This window comes from Mustelus asterias, chromosome 14 (genome assembly GCF_964213995.1).
Source record: "Mustelus asterias chromosome 14, sMusAst1.hap1.1, whole genome shotgun sequence".
Taxonomy (NCBI): domain Eukaryota; kingdom Metazoa; phylum Chordata; class Chondrichthyes; order Carcharhiniformes; family Triakidae; genus Mustelus; species Mustelus asterias.
The window spans coordinates 30,202,381-30,220,602 of NC_135814.1; the positions used below are offsets into that span (position 1 = coordinate 30,202,381).

At 48.6% G+C, this 18,222-nt stretch overlaps 1 protein-coding gene across 8 annotated transcripts in view; it reads right to left on the bottom strand.

The window, feature by feature from the left end:
- The window catches only part of LOC144503554 (histamine N-methyltransferase-like), a 42,276-nt gene extending 32,929 nt beyond the window's left edge, over nt 1-9,347 (bottom strand). Inside the window, exons 1-2 of one of the 8 annotated variants that reach the window (XM_078228032.1) lie at nt 9,164-9,188; nt 8,173-8,256 (exon numbers count right to left, since the gene is read on the bottom strand). Coding sequence is in view for 1 of the 8 variants with exons in the window: in XM_078228033.1 (XP_078084159.1) it covers nt 9,164-9,195 (32 nt within the window). In the remaining 7 variants the exon portion in view is untranslated. Of the gene's footprint in view, nt 1-7,767; nt 7,959-8,172; nt 8,257-8,631; nt 9,011-9,163 lie in introns of those variants that run through there. The other 7 variants (XM_078228034.1, XM_078228030.1, XM_078228033.1 and 4 more) reach the window with 7 other exon arrangements.
- Between the last annotated feature and the right edge of the window lie 8,875 nt (nt 9,348-18,222).

Consider the following 18,222-nt stretch of genomic DNA (forward strand, 5'->3'; position numbering starts at 1 on the left):
AGTGCGCATGTGCAGGCCTCTGATGCTGCACATGCGCATTAGCAGTAGCAGGGATCTGACAGAAAAGAGAGAGCTGTCAGGCCCCTGCAGGTGCGGGCAGCCTGAAGTAGCTCTCCCACTGCAATTGCAGGGGCCCTCAGGCCGGGTTATAGCCCCCGCCGACCCCCCCCTGCTGCCCACACCGATCGTGGACTTCCCCTTCCCCATCGATCGCAGACCCGTCGCCTCCCCCCCACTGATCGCTGCAGAGTGGCAGCGGGCCTGTCCCCCCATTAGCCCCATCCCCATTAGCCCCACCCCCATTAGCTCCTCACCCACTGGCCCTGCCCCCCATTAGCCCCAACCCATTACACTGCCCAGTGGGCATTGCCCAGGTGCCAGGGTGGCACTGCCAGTTTGGCACTGCCCAAAGAGCAGCCCCTCCTTGCCCTCAGCCTCCCTGAGGATCCTTAATGGCCTCCGATTCCACGGACACGGTCAAGTCCTGTTCATGGGGATCATGTCTATTCCTCACCGACGAGAACTTTACCCAGCGAGGTCATAAACCGGGGGGAGTCGTGGGGGGGGGGGGGGGGGGGGTGATTGAGCGCCGGGCTCGCTAAGCAGATGTAAAACAGCATTAAAATAAAATTAAAAACATTAACCTTCCTCTCTCCCATTTCTGGCAAGAGGCTGACTACGCCGGAAATCCAGCGTTCGTCACCCACACTCTCACCTCACTTGCTGCCCCCCTGATCATCGCCCTCCCCGATCACCGCCCTCCCCGATCACCGACCTCCTGATGACTGCCCTCCCCGATCACCGCCCTCCCCGATCACTGCCCTCCTTGAACACCGCCCTCCCCAATCACCACCCTCCTCAATCACCGCCCTCCCCGACCACTGCCCTCCCCAATCACCGCCCTCCCCGATCACCGACCTCCTGATGACTGCCCTCCCCGACCACCGCCCTCCCCGATCACTGCCCTCCTTGAACACCGCCCTCCCCAATCACCGCCCTCCTCAATCACCGCCCTCCCCGACCACTGCCCTCCCCAATCACCGCCCTCCCCGATCACCGACCTCCTGATGACTGCCCTCCCCGACCACCGCCCTCCCCGATCACCGCCCTCCCAGATCACTGCCCTCCTTGAACACCGCCCTCCCCAATCACCGCCCTCCCCGATCACCAGCCTCCCCGATCACCACCCTCCCTGATCACCGGCCTCCCCGATCACTGCCCTCCCCGAGCACTGCCCTCACCATTCGCCGACCTCCTGATCACCGCCCTCCCCGACCACCGCCCTCCCTGATCACCGCCGTCCCCGATCACTGGCCTCCCCGATCACCGCCGTCCCCGATCACCGGCCTCCCCGATCACCGCCCTCCCCATTTGCTGACCTCCTGATCACTGCCCTCCCTGACCATCGCCCTCCCCAATCACTGCTGTCCCCGAGCACCGCCTTCCCCGATCACCGCCCTCCCCGATCACTGCCCTCCCCACTCACCGCCCTCCCCACTCACCGCCCTCCCCGATCACCACCCTCTCCGATCACTGCCCTCCCCGATCACTGTCCTCCCCGATCACCAGCCTCCCCGATCACCGCCCTCCCTGATCACCAGCCTCCCCAATCACCGCCGTCCCCGATCACCACCCTCCCCAATCACCGCCGTCCCCAATCACCGCCCTCCCCAATCCCCACCCTCCCTGATCCCCACCCTCCCCATTCGCTGACCTCCTGATCACTGCTCTCCCCGATCACCGCCCTCCCCGATCACCGCCCTCCCCGATCACCGCCCTCCCTGATCACCGCCCTCCCCGATCACCGCCCTCCTCGATCACCGCCCTCCCCAATCACTGCTGTCCCCGATCACCGCCCTCCCCGATCACCGCCCTCCCCGATCACCGCCCTCCCCGATCACCGCCCTCCCCACTCCCCGCCCTCCCCAATCACCACCCTCCCCGAGCACCTCCCTCCCCGAGCACCGCCCTCCCCAAGCACCGCCCGCCCTGATCACCCGCCCCGATCACCGTCCTCCCCTCTCCCTGGACGCCCATCTCCCCGGTTGCTGCCCTCCCCGGTCGCGGGTCGCCGGCCTCCTGATCGCCGCCCTCCCCGGTTGCCGACCTCTTGATTGCTGGCCCATCAAATTGCCTGTCCAATTATTGCCAGCCCCTCAATTGCCAATCCACGATCACTCGCTTCAACCTCTGATTACCGGGCACTACCCCCGATCATTGCCACCACCAACCAGTCCCCACCCCCAGAGCAGAATTTCCCCCTTACTTCCCCTCCTATGGACCTGCCCCACCCTGCTGCCAGCCCCCTAGGGCTCTGCCCCTGTCCGACACCATCCTTGCCAGGCTTGCCCACCCCCCCTTGGCACTACCTGGCCCTGCAACCAACCACTGGTGGGGGCTTCAATAGCCTCTGATCCCACTGGCTCGGTATTCACATCTGCTCCCCAGCAGCTAAAACGGAGGGAGCTCGGGAGGAATACAAAGAAAGTAGGAAAGAACTCAAATGAGGAATTAGAAGGGCAAAAAGGGGTCACGAAAAGTTCTTGGCAGACAGGATTAAGGAGAATCCCAAGGCATTTTATTCATACGTTAGGAACAAAAGGGTTGTCACGGAAAAAATCAGACCTCTCAGGGACAAAAGTGGGGAATTATGCTTAGAGCCCAAAGAAGTAGGGGAGATCCTAAATGAATACTTTGCGTTGGTACTCACAAAGGAGAGGGATGTGTTGACTGGGAGTGTCTCGGAGGGGAGTGTTGACCCGTTAGAGAAAATCTCCATTACAAGGGAGGAAGTGTTAGGTTTTTTAGGGAATATAAAGACTGCCAATTCCCCAGGGCCTGATGGAATCTATCCAAGGCTGCTCAGGGAGACGAGAGATGAAATCGCTGGGCCTCTGACGCAAATCTTTGTCTCGTCACTGGACACAGGTGAGGTCCCAGAGGATTGGAGGATAGCTAATGTGGTCCCGTTATTTAAGAAGGGTAGGAAGGATAACCCGGGAAATTATAGGCCAGTGAGCTTCACGTCCGTGGTAGGGAAGTTGTTGGAGAGGATTCTTAGAGATAGGATGTATGCGCATTTAGAAAGGAATAAACTCATTAATGATAGTCAGCATGGTTTTGTGAGAGGGAGGTCATGCCTCACTAACCTGGTGGAGTTTTTTGAAGAAGTGACTAGAATGGTTGACGAGGGAAGGGCCGTGGATGTCGTCTATATGGAATTTAGTAAAGCGTTTGACAAAGTCCCTCATGGTAGGTTGGTGCAAAAGGTTGGATCTCATGGGATAAAGGGGGAGGTGACTGGCTTGGTCACAGAAGACAGAGGGTGGTAGTGGAAGGGTCTTTTTCCGGCTGGATACTTGTGACCAGTGGTGTTCCGCAGAGCTCTGTATTGGGACCTCTGCTGTTTGTGATTTATATAAACGATCTGGAAGAAGGTGTAACTGGGGTGATCAGTAAGTTTGCGGACAACACGAAAATGGCTGGACTTTCAGATAGTGAGGAACATTGTCAGAGGCTACAGATGGATATAGATAGGCTGGAAATTTGGGCAAAGAAATGGCAGATGGAGTTCAATCCAGATAAATGCTAAGTGGTGCATTTTGGTAGAACTAACGTAGGGGGGAGCTATACGATAAATGGCAGAACCATAAAGGGTGTAGATACGCAGAGGGACCTGGGTGTGCAAGTCCACAGATCCTTGAAGGTGACGTCACAGGTGGGGAAAGTGGTGAAGAAGGCATATGGCATGCTTGCCTTTATAGGACGGGGCATAGAGTATAAAAGTTGGGGTCTGATGTTGCAGATGTATAGAACGTTGGTTTGGCCGCATTTGGAATACTGCGTCCAGTTCTGGTCGCCACACTACTAGAAGGACGTAGAGGCTTTAGAGAAAGTGCAGAGGAGGTTTACCAGGATGTTGCCTGGTATGGAGGGGCTTAGTTATGAGGAGAGATTGGGTAAACTGGGGTTGTTCTCACTGGAAAGATGGAGGATGAGGGGAGATCTAATAGAGGTGTATAAAATTATGAAAGGCATAGATAGGGTGAACGGTGGGAAGCTTTTTCTCAGGTCGGTGGTGACGTTCACGAGGGGTCATCGGTTCAAGGTGAGGGGGGGAGGTTCAACACGGATATCAGAAGGACGTATTTTACGCAGAGGGTGGTGGGGGCCTGGAATGCGCTGCCGGGCAAGGTGGTGGAGGCGGACACACTGGGAACGTTTAAGACTTATCAAGATAGCCACATGAACGGAGTGGGAATGGAGGGATACAAAAGAATGGTTTAGTTTGGACCAGGGAGCGGCGCGGGCTTGGAGGGCCGAAGGGCCTGTTCCTGTGTTGTATTGTTCTTTGTTTATCAATGGGGATCATCTGTGATCCTCACCGGTGGGGACCTCTGCTGGCGAGGTAGGAAAGGTAAGTGAGCTCAGGTGATTGCGTCCCTGGCTCATTAATGACATGATGTGGAGATGCCGGCGTTGGACTGGGGTAAACACAGTAAGAAGTTTAACAACACCAGGTTAAAGTCCAACAGGTTTATTTGGTAGCAAAAGCCACACAAGCTTTCGAGGCTCTGAGCCCCTTCTTCAGGTGAGTGGGAATTCTGTTCACAAACAGAACTTATAAAGACACAGACTCAATTTACATGAATAATGGTTGGAATGCGAATACTTACAACTAATCCAGTCTTTAAGAAACAAAACAATGGGAGTGGAGAGAGCATCAAGACAGGCTAAAAAGATGTGTATTGTCTCCAGACAAGACAGCCAGTGAAACTCTGCAGGTCCATGCAACTGTGGGAGTTACAAATAGTGTGACATAAACCCAATATCCTGGTTGAGGCCGTCCTTGTGTGTGCGGAACTTGGCTATCAGTTTCTGCTCAGCGACTCTGCGCTGTCGTGTGTCGCGAAGGCCGCCTTGGAGAACGCTTACCCGAATATCAGAGGCCGAATGCCCGTGACCGCTGAAGTGCTCCCCAACAGGAAGAGAACAGTCTTGCCTGGTGATTGTCGAGCGGTGTTCATTCATCCGTTGTCGCAGCGTCTGCATAGTTTCCCCAATGTACCATGCCTCGGGACATCCTTTCTTGCAGCGTATCAGGTAGACAACGTTGGCCGAGTTGCAAGAGTATGTACCGTGTACCTGGTGGATGGTGTTCTCACGTGAGATGATGGCATCTGTGTCGATGATCCGGCACGTCTTGCAGAGGTTGCTGTGGCAGGGTTGTGTGGTGTCTTGGTCACTGTTCTCCTGAAGGCTGGGTAGTTTGCTGTGGACAATGGTCTGTTTGAGGTTGTGCGGTTGTTTGAAGGCAAGAAGTGGGGGTGTGGGGATGGCCTTGGCGAGATGTTCGTCTTCATCAATGACATGTTGAAGGCTCCGGAGGAGATGCCGTAGCTTCTCCGCTCCGGGGAAGTACTGGACAACGAAGGGTACTCTGTCCACTGTGTCCCGTGTTTGTCTTCTGAGGAGGTCGGTGCGGTTTTTCGCTGTGGCGCGTTGGAACTGTTGATCAATGAGTCTAGCGCCATATCCTGTTCTTATGAGGGCATCTTTCAGCGTCTGGAGGTGTCTGTTGCGATCCTCCTCCTCCGAGCAGATCCTCTGTATACGGAGGGCTTGTCCGTAGGGGATGGCTTCTTTTACGTGTTTAGGGTGGAAGCTGGAGAAGTGGAGCATCGTGAGGTTATCCGTGGGCTTGCGGTACAGTGAGGTGCTGAGGTGACCGTCCTTAATGGAGATGCGCGTGTCCAAGAATGCAACCGATTCCGGAGAGTAGTCTATGGTGAGCCTGATGGTGGGATGGAACTTGTTGATGTCATCATAGAGTTGTTTCAGTGATTGTTCACCATGAGTCCAAAGGAAGAAAATGTCATCGATGTATCTAGTGTATAGCATCGGTTGAAGGTCCCGTGCGGTGAAGAAGTCTTGTTCGAACCTGTGCATGAAGATGTTGGCATATTGAGGTGCAAATTTGGTCCCCATGGCTGTTCCGTGTGTCTGGATGAAGAACTGGTTGTTGAAGGTGAAGATATTGTGGTCCAGGATGAAGCGGATGAGATGTAAAATTGCATCTGGAAACTGGCAGTTGTTGGCGCTGAGCACTGAGGCCATTGCAGCAATGCCATCGTCATGGGGGATGCTGGTGTAGAGTGCTGAGACATCCATTGTGACGAGGAGCGCTCCTGGTTCAACTGCTCCATGTGTGCCGAGTTTCTGTAGGAAGTCCGTCGTGTCGCGACAAAAGCTGGGGGTTCTTTGTACAATGGGTTTCAGGATGCCCTCGACATAGCCGGAGAGGTTCTCGCACAGGGTCCCATTGCCCGATACGATGGGACGGCCGGGTGTGTTTGCCTTGTGTATCTTCGGGAGGCAGTAGAGATCTCCAACGCGGGGAGTACGTGGGATGAGAGCACGGAGGGTGTTCTGAAGGTCCGGATCAAAGGTCTTGATCAGAGTGTTGAGTTGACGGGTGTGTTCTTTGGTCGGATCTGCAGGTAACTGCCTGTAGTGTTCCTCATTGTTGAGTTGTCGGTACACTTCTTTGCAGTAATCCGTTCTGTTCAGTATGACGATGGCCCCTCCTTTGTCTGCTGGTTTGATGACAATGTTGCGGTTGGTCTTGAGAGCGTGGATGGCGTTACGTTGTGCTTGGGTGATGTTCGGGGCTGTCTTGTGAGTGCGGCTGATGAATTTGGTGTTGACGCACCTCCTGACGGCTTGGGCATACATGTCAAGTCGAGAGCAGCGGCCTTCCGGAGGAGTCCAATTCGACTCTTTCCTCTTCGGATGCACTGCGGATCTCTCTGTCGGCTGTTCCGGTTCATTGGCTGTCTCATTGTGTTCGTTGTTGGCCTCTTGGGGTTTGTGGAAGAACTCCCTCAGCCTCATTCGTCTGGAGACAATACACATCTTTTTAGCCTGTCTTGATGCTCTCTCCACTCCCATTGTTTTGTTTCTTAAAGACTGGATTAGTTGTAAGTATTCGCATTCCAACCATTATTCATGTAAATTGAGTCTGTGTCTTTATAAGTTCTGTTTGTGAACAGAATTCCCACTCACCTGAAGAAGGGGCTTAGAGCCTCGAAAGCTTGTGTGGCTTTTGCTACCAAATAAACCTGTTGGACTTTAACCTGGTGTTGTTAAACTTCTTACTGTCATTAATGACATGCAAAGCAAAACATGTCATTCATTTTTTTTTAAGTAGTCTATTTATTTGTCACAAGTAGGCTTACATCAACACTGCAATGAAGTTACTGTGAAAATCCCCTAGTCGCCATACTCCGGTGTCTGTTCGGGTACACTGAGGGGGAATTTAGCATGGCCAATGTACCAAACCAGCACATTTTTCGGATCGTGGGGGTAAACCGGAGCAGACACGAGGAGAATGTGAAAATTTCGCACAGACATTAACCCAAGCCGGGAATCGGACCCGGGTCCCTGGCGCTGTGGGGCCGCAGTGCTAACCACTGTGCTGCCATCAGCCTTCTGCCCTTTCCGGGTGCGAAGCTTATTCCGATGGCATAACGGGCCCGGCAATATCGGGAGAGGAGAGACATCGGGCACAAACCAATTTTCCACCTCTCGCTCATATTACCCACCCCTGCTGCACCCCCCAGCGGGGTGAAAAATCCCACCTAATCATTCTGGTTGCATCGAGTGGTTTAACTAGTTAAGCTGTAAATTTAATGCAATACCTATACTGCCCTCATACCAGTTTTAATTATTCCCCTTTTTAGAGAGAAAAATATGCTTGAAACTCACCAACCACTCAACTATCCGCTCAACTTATTAATTCTTCCAGGCTTCAACACTTCTGTCCCACTGCTGGTATCAGGTTGTCCTGACCAACGCGTTTTTTTGCAAAGGATCAGGACAATACTTCCTCACTGCATTGAATTTGTCACTCATTAAATTCATAAGCTCACAGTCTATTTCAAGTCACACTCAGTGATGATTTGTATTGGCCGATGAGTTGCAGTTTGACCTGTCAGCTGAAAATCTACAGAGATGCGTCAGGGCTGCTGGCTCGATAAACAAGTTCGAACAAGTTGCCTCTCCAATAGGAAGCTTGCTTATCCCTGGCTAAGACTGAATAAAACTTAACAGTAAAATATAGTTAAATGCTAAAGAAATCAACCCTTAAAATGAACTGTAAGAATTCCTCACCAAATCCTTGAGCTCAGACTCTGTTTTAAGCTTCACTCTGTGATGAGCTGCTATCTTCATCCTTGCTCACATCTGAGGCACCCACTTAAGTTGAAACCAGGAAATGGAAAGCATACAGTATACATTAATTTTGAAATTTACAAGAAGTTAAAACAAGTGGGAAAATTAAGAGAGAGAGAGATAAAATAGACATGCATAAATACATACATAATATATATTTAAAATTATGTTTTTAAATGTTCAATAATAATTTTCATTACCAGAAAATGAGACACCACCTTGTAAAATTTGGCTTTCTGCACCAGAGAGGTAGTTCACTTTACGAAGCCATTAAAACATCACTGACTTTACAAAATCAGTATGCCCAGTTTATGGGAATGGAAATCATCATGAAAGATTAATCCTAAGTGTTTGATGACACTGATGTAGGTAGCACACAACTCAATGCTACCTCCTCACCTGAATGATTGGACTATTCAGCCCATAGGTACACAGGCTGATGACTGGTGCCACACTTAGTAGGGTTTCCATGTACTTGCAATACTTGTATCAGTTAAAGCAAGCCTGCACTTATTGAGGATAAACTACACCTCTTAAATGGGATGTATATTCCAGTTGCAGGAGGTGTCGAGGCTGCTTCTGAACGTATTACTCTGAAGAAGAAACACAGGTAGCACCATCATGGAGTGACCACTCTCCGTTTGTTTTGATGCAGGGATGGAGACCTTCATTCATTTATGTGTCACTTTGTATGACCATCTATGCATCAGAACACTACACAGTCAATGACTTCGGAAGGGTTATCACACTGCGGTAAGCTAAGACATGTGACAACCAAATCATATAATGCAAGCTGCTACAAACTGCAGTGTGCTATCGATCAGAAAATCTGCTTTTATGATACTGGTTCAGAAATAAACATTGCCCAGAATATCAGTGATAACTCCCCTGCTCTTCTGTGAAATAGTGGCATGGAATCGTCTTCACCCACCTGAGAGGGCAGATGAGCCCTTGGTTTAACATCTTATCTGAGAGATGACACCTCTGTCACATAACTGGAATTCCAGCCTTTGATATTTGTGTGCATGTTCTGCCATGGAGTGTGACCCAAGAACATTCTGTCTCAAGAGTCAGAATGCTGCCAACTGAGCCACAGCTGACATAATTAGCAACATAATGTTAGCATCGGGTGTCAGGAGAACATCCAGGCGTTCTTTTAGACAGGAATGAGAACAGGTCGCAGTAATGGTTAATACAAGGATTCTGGTCCTGAGGATCTGGCTGCAGTGCCAGAAAATGTTCAGTGACCTCAAATGAATAGTCAAGGTCAATCAATGGATGGCACAATGACAGATGGGCAGCACAGCGGCACAGTGGTCAGAACTGTTGCCTCACACATCGACCTGGGTTCGATTCTTGGCTTGGGTCACTGTCTGTGCAGAGTTCATGTTCTCCCTGTGTCTGCGTGAGTTTCCTTTGGGTGCTCCGGTTTCCTCCCACAGTCCGAAAGACGTGCTAGTTAGGTCCATTGGCCATGCTAAATTTTCCCTCAGTGTACCTGAACATGCGCCGGAGTGTGGCGACTAGGGGATTTTCACAGTAACGTCATTGCAGTGTTAATGTAAGCCTACTTGTGACACTAATTTTTCCCAGGGTTGAACATTCAATTACAAGGTGCGAGGGGGAAAGTTTAAGGGAGATGTGCGGGGGAAGTTTTTCACGCAGAGAGTGGTGGGTGCCTGGAACGCGCTGCCAGAGGAGGTGGTGGAAGCAGGCACATTAGCAACATTTAAGAGGCTACATGAATATGAATACAGACTGAGTAAGGGCATAGGACTTTTTTAAAACTTAGTTAGGGCATCATGATTAGCACAGGCTTGGAGGTCCGAAGGGCCTGTACCTGTGCTGTACTTTTCTTTGTTCTTTAATAAAATGAACTTAATAAGCTTAATACACTTGAAAAATGAAGGGCCAAGCTCATTCAATGAAGGAAAATATATTTATGAACAATATAATAAGTAATTAATTAAAGCACATTAAGGATAGACTGACAGGTGATGTGCCAATACTAGAGCATATGGAACCCAGGACAAACATATCTTCTGTCAATGTTTGTTACACAAGGAGATTTGGTTCAGCTTCATTGAGCTGGAGGCTGAGCTGCAGACACTGTGACACATCATGGAGGGGATTAAGCTGCAGACACTGTGACACATCATGGAGGCGGCAAGTTACCGGGATACTATGTACCAGGAGGCAGCCACATCACTTAGCATAGGATCTTCTGATTTGGTCATTGGCAGGATGGTATGACTGGGATTGAGGCAGATAACGTGACCCAGAGGGCAGGAGTGCAGGGGACCCATCCTTTGCAATTGTCCAATAGTTATGAGGCTATCTCAGCTTATCTGGATGAGAGTGAGGGCTGCAGGATGGATGAGCTGACTGGCAATGGCACCATGTTACAGGAAGTCATTCAAGTGGAGGGACCAAAAAGAAAGTTAGTGGTAGCAAGGGACATTATAGTGAATGGGATTGACACTATTCTTTGCAGCAGATGGCTGTGTGTGTAACAACTTCAAAGGCAATTCATGTGGCTTGAACTTATAAAGGGTTTAGTACCAACAATATTTATATATGTACAATCAAGGGTCCAACAGAACTGCAATACATGTTTACACTCTTCACCTCGCTGCCTCCAACTGACGCGCGCCTTTGCACCCGATTGGCTTGTCTTCCCATGCTGCCTCTCCATAGGGTCTGGCCCAATCATGTGGCTCTCAGGGATTGGTTTCTTAAAGGGGCCACGCCATCACATCCCTTCCCTTCTAACTCCTGAGTTCACATATGAATGAAACAAAAGGAACATCATCAAACAAAAAGACATCAGGGACACCTCAAGAAAATCTCAGTAGGTCAGGAGACTTCTGGACCTTGGAGGAACATCTCAATTCAGTACGATGATCTTTGGTGAGTAATGAAGATGGGTAGGCAGTTGCAAAAGGCAAACTCATCGATCCAGGGTCCAGATGCTCCTCAGTAGCTACTGCCTCTTTGCTATTGGTATTTACAACAGTGGGTGGCACAGTGGCATAATGGTTAGCTCCGCTGCTTCACAGCTCCAGGGACCCAGGTTCAATTCCAACCTTGGGTGTGGAGTTTGCGCATTCTTCCCGTGTCTGCCTGGGTTTCCTCCGGGTGCTCCGGTTTCCTCCCACAGTCCAAAGATGTGCGGGTTAGGTGGATTGGCCATGCTCAGTTGCCCCTTAGTGTCCCTAGATGTCTAGGTTAGATGGATTAGGCATGGGAAATGTGTGGGGTTACAGATACATGACGGAAAAGGCCATTCGACTCATTGAGTCTGCATCGACTCTCTGATAGAATCTCTCAGGGACTCTATCAGGGTGAGGGTGGGGGGAGAAGGACTCTATCTGTCAGTCGGTGCAGACTCAATGAGCCGGTTGGCCTCTTCCGCCATGTATCTGTAACAAATGAACATGAGCCTACCGCAGGAGGTGTCTGTTCATCCCCTGTATCAGGAAGCTCTCTTCCTCAATGATCCACATCTTTTTTACATGATGGCCTTCTACTTCTACAACATAGGAGACCCGTCCCGTTCCTTTCACAACTTTCCCAGCCATGTCAATCCTGCTGTAAAGTTCCTGATGTGGAGATGCCGGCGTTGGACTGGGGTAAACACACCAAATAAACCTGTTGGACTTTAACCTGGTGTTGTTAAACCTCTTACTGTGTAAAGGTCCTGGCCAGAAATAAATCATAACTTGGAAAACTCAGTCCTTTTTCTCGAGTTATGTTTTTCTTTCTGGGAGGTTTGTTTCACCTCCATCCTCCCCACCAAATCTGGGAATACCAAATCCAAACATGTCCATAAGTGGTGTCCCATTAGTAATTTAGCTGGTGTGACTCCTGTGGTTGCATTTTGCATGGTATTGTATGACAGCAAGAAATTTGCTAACCAAATGGTCTATTAGCTTTGTTGTGCATCAATGATTTGAATGTTTGTGCAGCTTGTTCTGCTCACCCACCAGAAGCTGAGTGATAGGGTGCTGAGCAAACATGGCAAATACCATTTGACTTAACACATTTTCAAAGTTCCCCCCCTTTAAATGCTACACCATTGTTTCTCATTAAGATCTCTGGGATGCCATGGATGGCAAAAACCTGCCTCAACCTATCAAAGGTGACTGTGACTGTCGTAGACTTCATCAGTTGGATATCCAATCCTTTAGAATGCTCATAGAAGCATAGAATCTACAGTGCAGAATGAGGCCATTTGGCCCATCGAGCCTGCACCAACAACAATCCCACCCAGGTCCTGTCCTATCCACGTAACCCCACATATTTACCCTCTGCATCTCCCTGACATTAAGGGTCAATTTATCATGGCCAATCAACCTAACCCGCACATGTTTGGATGTGGGAGGAAACCGGCGCACCCGGAGGAAACCCACGCAGACACGGGGAGAATGTGCAAACTCCAGACAGACAGTCACCTGAGGCTGGAATTGAACCCAGGTCCCTGGCGCTGTGAGGCAGCAGTGCTAACCACTGTGCCACAGTGCCGCCCCAAGATGAGCAACACGTGTCCCATGACCGGCCCTGCAAAATCTACATGCGGTCTTGACCATGGCTACTCCCATGGATGTATATTTGCCTGTGGCGGCAATGCCTACTGGGCTTCACAACCCAGGCACTGGCTAGTCATTGTTTTAATTTCTTTATCGATTTCTGGCCACTGGACATAATTTTGGACAAGTACTTTCACCCTGCTTTGTCCGGGGTGTGCATCGTGCAATTCCTGTAATGAAAGCCATCGCCCCTGGGATGGTACTATAACACAAACTCCCCACTATAACACACTGTCCTCACATGTTACCTTTGTCTTTCACTGCTGGTAAGGTTTAAGTTGCTCTGATTTATCATATTGACATCGTTGCTTCACCATTCTCTTCACATTTGAAAACACTGGGTTCTTTTCGGTTCAAGTTTTTATGTGATTTGCTGACAGCGGCAAATTCTCGATCAAGTTGTAGCATCAACATGATTTCTTGTGGCACCGGTAGTGAAGATATTGAGTGTGGCAGAGGTAAGCGGCTCAGTGCGTTCGCTTTTGATACTTGTGTCCCTGATTGAAGCTGAAATGAGTAGCTGTACGCAGCTAGTAATAAAGCCCATCTCTGTACCTTCGCAGAGGCAATTGGTGGCATTGGTTTATCACCTCGGAATAAACCCAACAATAGCCTGTGATTTGTTAAAGTACCACCCGGTTTGAGAATAGGAGCAATGGGTGCAGCCCATTCAGAAAACTGTACAGGTTTTATGATACCTAAATCTTCCAATCTCCCAAGATCCACTTCAATCTGTTGGTGAAGTTCATAAGGCACTGGACTGGCCTGAAAAGATATAGCCCCATTTATTCATCCCAGTTCCTTCTGGAAAACCTCAGAGTATTTGCACAGTAGCTCCTGAAAACCTCCATCCCATTGGTTTAATATTTCCAAATGATCTAATTTTATCTGCTTCAATTAGTCTCAACCCATTAGGCAAGGCCTGTGACCTTCAAGTACTAGATCAGGTAATCGAGCTGTTTATTTTCTGGAGGATACAGTAACTATGGCTAACTCTACTGCCTTCAATGTCTCTCCTGTATAAGTAGACAACATGGCTCCTGACTCACCCAATCTCGATGGTTGAAGATCTTTTTGAAGGTATCAGAATGCCTGCTCCCCTTTGACTGTTGTCACGGCTCCTGTACCAACTTCCATCTTAAGAGGGCTGCTATCTTTACAGGGGATATCTTATTTAGTTGGACCTGGTTTAATGTATACACCTCAGGTCCCTTGTTGGGCTCCTCAACTAGTTTTTTTAATGGAGTTAAACTAATCTTTGTTTTGCATGTTCTGTTCTGCCTGATTCACTTTGCATCGTGCATGCAAATGACCCTTCCTTTTGCATTGGTAACATTCATAATTTCTGCACGGCAAGTTTCTTGGGAGTGCTCTCCCCCCAATTGAAAACAAGCTTCCACCCCCTGTACTGTACTCCCCTTCTTGGGCTCTGCTACACCCTCACTTGGGCTGTTCTTCGCAGAGGCCGTTTCTTGCCACAAGTGTTTCACCTCGTTGGGCACGCTTTGTAATTTACATATGTCCTTCCCACTCAACACATTCAGTCCCCTGGGACATCTCCACAGCTTTAGCTAAAGAGATTTTGGTCTTGGTCAGTAACTTCTTTACCATTATGAAGCTGTTCATTCCACAGACCAGAGGGTCTCTTAACATCTCCCCCAAAGCTGGGCCAAACTTTTTGCTCTCTGGTAACCCTCTCAATCAGGCCATGAAACTGAAGATACTCTCCTCAGACTGCAGAATGAAATTTAACATAATGAGTGATGGTCAGGGGTCAAAATGATTTTTGACTATCTGATCAAAAGAATTTGTGCTTGGAACATCAGATGATGTTAAACTTCTCACGAGGCTGTAAGTTCCTGGGTCACAGACTGTGAGTAGTATCACCTTTTGATTTTCCTCTGCTGTGATCTCATTAGTTCCACTTCTGGGTCAAACGGCTCAATCTTTCCAATTAAAGACATTTTAAAATCTGTACCTTGCTTCTTCATAGTTTCCACATGTACTCTCCTTCCCCTCGAGTTACACATGACTAATGAAAGATTTTCCTCATTGCCAGTGTAATCATTTTGAAGGTGTCTTGTAATGGCCTCAAGTTATAAAGTGTTTAGTACCAACAATATTTGTATATGCACAATTAAAGGTCTAACAGAACTGCAATACATGTTAACTCTCTTCTCCAACCTGTTTCCAACTGAGGTTCCTCCTTGACCCAGGACGTGTGCCCTTGCACCTGATTGGCTCAGCTTCCCATGCTGCCTTGCCATAGGGTCTGACCCAATCACCCTCGGGGATCATTCTCTTAAAGGGGCCACACTACCACATACAGCCTGCCAGATGCCTGAGTTCAGGACCAGGGCTGAAGTGGACCTTGCAGTGGGAGGGGAAGGATATACCTTTCGTGGTCTATGTAGATATTGACTACATAGGTAGAACTAGGAAGGAGGTTCTGCATAGACAGTATGCGGAGCTAGACACTAAATTAAAACACAGAAACTCAAAGGTTCAATCTTTGGTTCAATCAATAGGTTCAACCTCAATCTTTGGATTCTTACCTGAACCATTCGCCAAGTGGTACATAAAATTAGAGAGATGAATACATAAGGCAAAGACTGGTGTGGGAGAAGTGGGTTCTGGTTCATCGAGGACTGGCACCAATACTGGGGAAAGTGGGGACTTTATCACTGGGATGGTCTATGCCTGAATGATGCTGGGACCAGTGTTCTAGCGAGCCACATAACTAGGGAATTAAAGAAGGTTTTAAACTAAATAGCGGGAAAACGAATCAAATTCTGGAACAAAAACAGAAAATGATGGAAAATCTCAGCAGGTCTGACAACATCTGTGGAGAGCAAATAGAGCCAAAATTTCGAGTCTGGATGACCCTTCGTCAGAGCTGACAAATTCTGGAAGTTGTGGTGAATCAGCGTGTAGAGATTACTGTTAAACTGGGATATAATATGCAGGCCGAGACAGAAATGCACAGAGAGTGTGGGGAGTACAAAATTAAGAAGAAATCAGCAGATCAGGTATAGGAAAAGGATAATGGGGCATGCACACAGAGATGCTTTATGCATTGACAGGCCTGTCAGAGAGCCTGTTTGTCCTTGTCAAGTATTATGGAGGAGTCCCACTCCAATTTATCACAGACGTGTTGACCAACTGGGTAACAGTGCTGGCAGACTCAGCTTCTATTACAGTACATTCAAAAACATTTGAAACATTTGAAACAATGACGGGACAGAGTACAGGAATGAGATAGAGAATCTGGTGAACTGGTGCGGCAGTAATAATCTCTCCCTCAATGCCAACAAAACGAAGGAGATTATCATCGACTTCAGGAAACGGAAAGGAGAACATGCCCCTGTCTACATCAATGGGGTTGAAGCAGAAAGGGTCGAGAGCTTCAGGTTTTTAGATGTCCAGATCACAAACAACCTGTCCTGGTCCCCCCATGCTGACACTATAGTTAAGAAAGCTCACCAACACCTCTACTTTCTCAGAAGACTAAGGAAATTTGGCATGTCAACTACGACTCTCACCACCTTTTACAGATGCACCATAGAAAGCATTCTTTCTGGTTGTACCACAGCTTGGTATGGCTCCTGCTCTGCCCAAGAGCAAGGAACTACAAAAGGTTGTGAATGTAGCCCAATCCATCGTGCAAACCAGCCTCCCATCCATTGACTCTGTCTACACTTCCCTCGGCAAAGCAGCCAGCTTAATTAAGGACCCCACCCACCCCGAACATTCTCTCTTCCATCTCCTTCCATTGGGAAAAAGATACACGTACCAACCGACTCAAGAACAGCTTCTTCCCTGCTGCTGGCAGACTTCTGAATGGACTTACCTTGCATTAAGTTGATCTTTCTCTACACCCTAGCTATGACTGTAACACTATATTCTCTCATTTCCTTCTCTATGAATGGTATGCTTTGTCTGTATAGCGTGCAGGAAACAATACTTTTCACTGTATGTTAATACATGTGACAATAATAAATCAAATCAAATCAAATCAAACTGTAGACAAAGCTCTGTCTGAACTCATGAGATACATTTTAAAAAATTATTTTATGGGATGTGGGCATCATTGGCTGGGCCAGCATTTATTGCCCATGTCTAGCAAAAGTTTTATTTATTTTATAAAGTTTAAAGTTTATTTATTAGTCAGAAGATGGTCGTAAGCTGTCTTCTTGAACTGCTGCAGTTCCTGAGGTATAGATATACCCACAGTGCTGTTAGGGGAGGAATTCCAGGATGTCTGTTGTTTAAGTTCATTTAAGTTTATTTATTAGAGTCACAAGTAGGTTTACTACAATGAAGTTACTGTGAAAATCCCCTAGTCGCCACACACTGGAACCTGTTCAGGTACACTGAGGAAGACTTTAACATGGCCAATGCACCTAACCAGCACATCTTTCAGACTGCGGGAGGAAACCGGAGCACCCAGAGGAAACCCACGCAGACACAGGGATAAACATGCAGACTCTGCACAGACAATGACCCAAGCTGGGAATCGAACCCAGGTCCCTGGTGCTGTGAGACAACAGTGCTAATCACAGTGCCACTGTGCCGCCCATGTTGCTTTTTTTTGTTCTGCTGTCATTTATTTCAGATTTTTGGCAAAGAACATACGGCGGGGGGAATTTTCCCATCCTGCTCGCCACTGGAATCATAGCCGGCGGGGTGGCGGGGGTGGGGGCATGCAAAAGTCCATTGACCACGGGCAGGATTTTCCGGTTTGGGGGAAAACGCGGCTGGAAAATCCCACCCCCCGGAATGATGCGTAAGAGAGGGATGGAAGGATAGAAACTGTCCAGAAATGATGATGTGGGGATGAAGTGGTACATACAGGGTGATGAGCCACTGAAGGACAGATTGTCTGGAGCTATGGATTCCTGAATGCCGCCATCCTCCTCCTTCTCCTCCTCTAATTCCACCTGAGGTGCTCAGTAAAGACAAGGGGCATTGGCTACCACCTAATGATTGATATGAGCCACCTGTTCTCTGCACCATTTGTCAAAGCCATGAACCCATTCCTCCTTCTTCTTTCTGCCTGGGAAAAAAAATCCATGAACTCCTTTCTCCCAGTGTTCAGAGCTTTGATGAACTCCCTGATGTGGTAACATATTAAGAAGTCTCACAACACCAGGTTAAAGTCCAACAGGTTTATTTGGTACCATGAGCTTTCAGGGTGCTGCTCCTTCATCAGGTGAGTGGTCAGTGGTGAATGATCCTGAGGAAGGAGCAGTGCTCCGAAAACTCGTGATACCAAATAAACCTGTTGGACTTTAACTTGGTGTTGTGAGATTTCTTACTGTGCCCAGCCCAGTCCAACGCCGGCATCTCCACATCGTGGTAACATATGACAGACTGAAAGATGTTGGTGATGTCGCTGGCT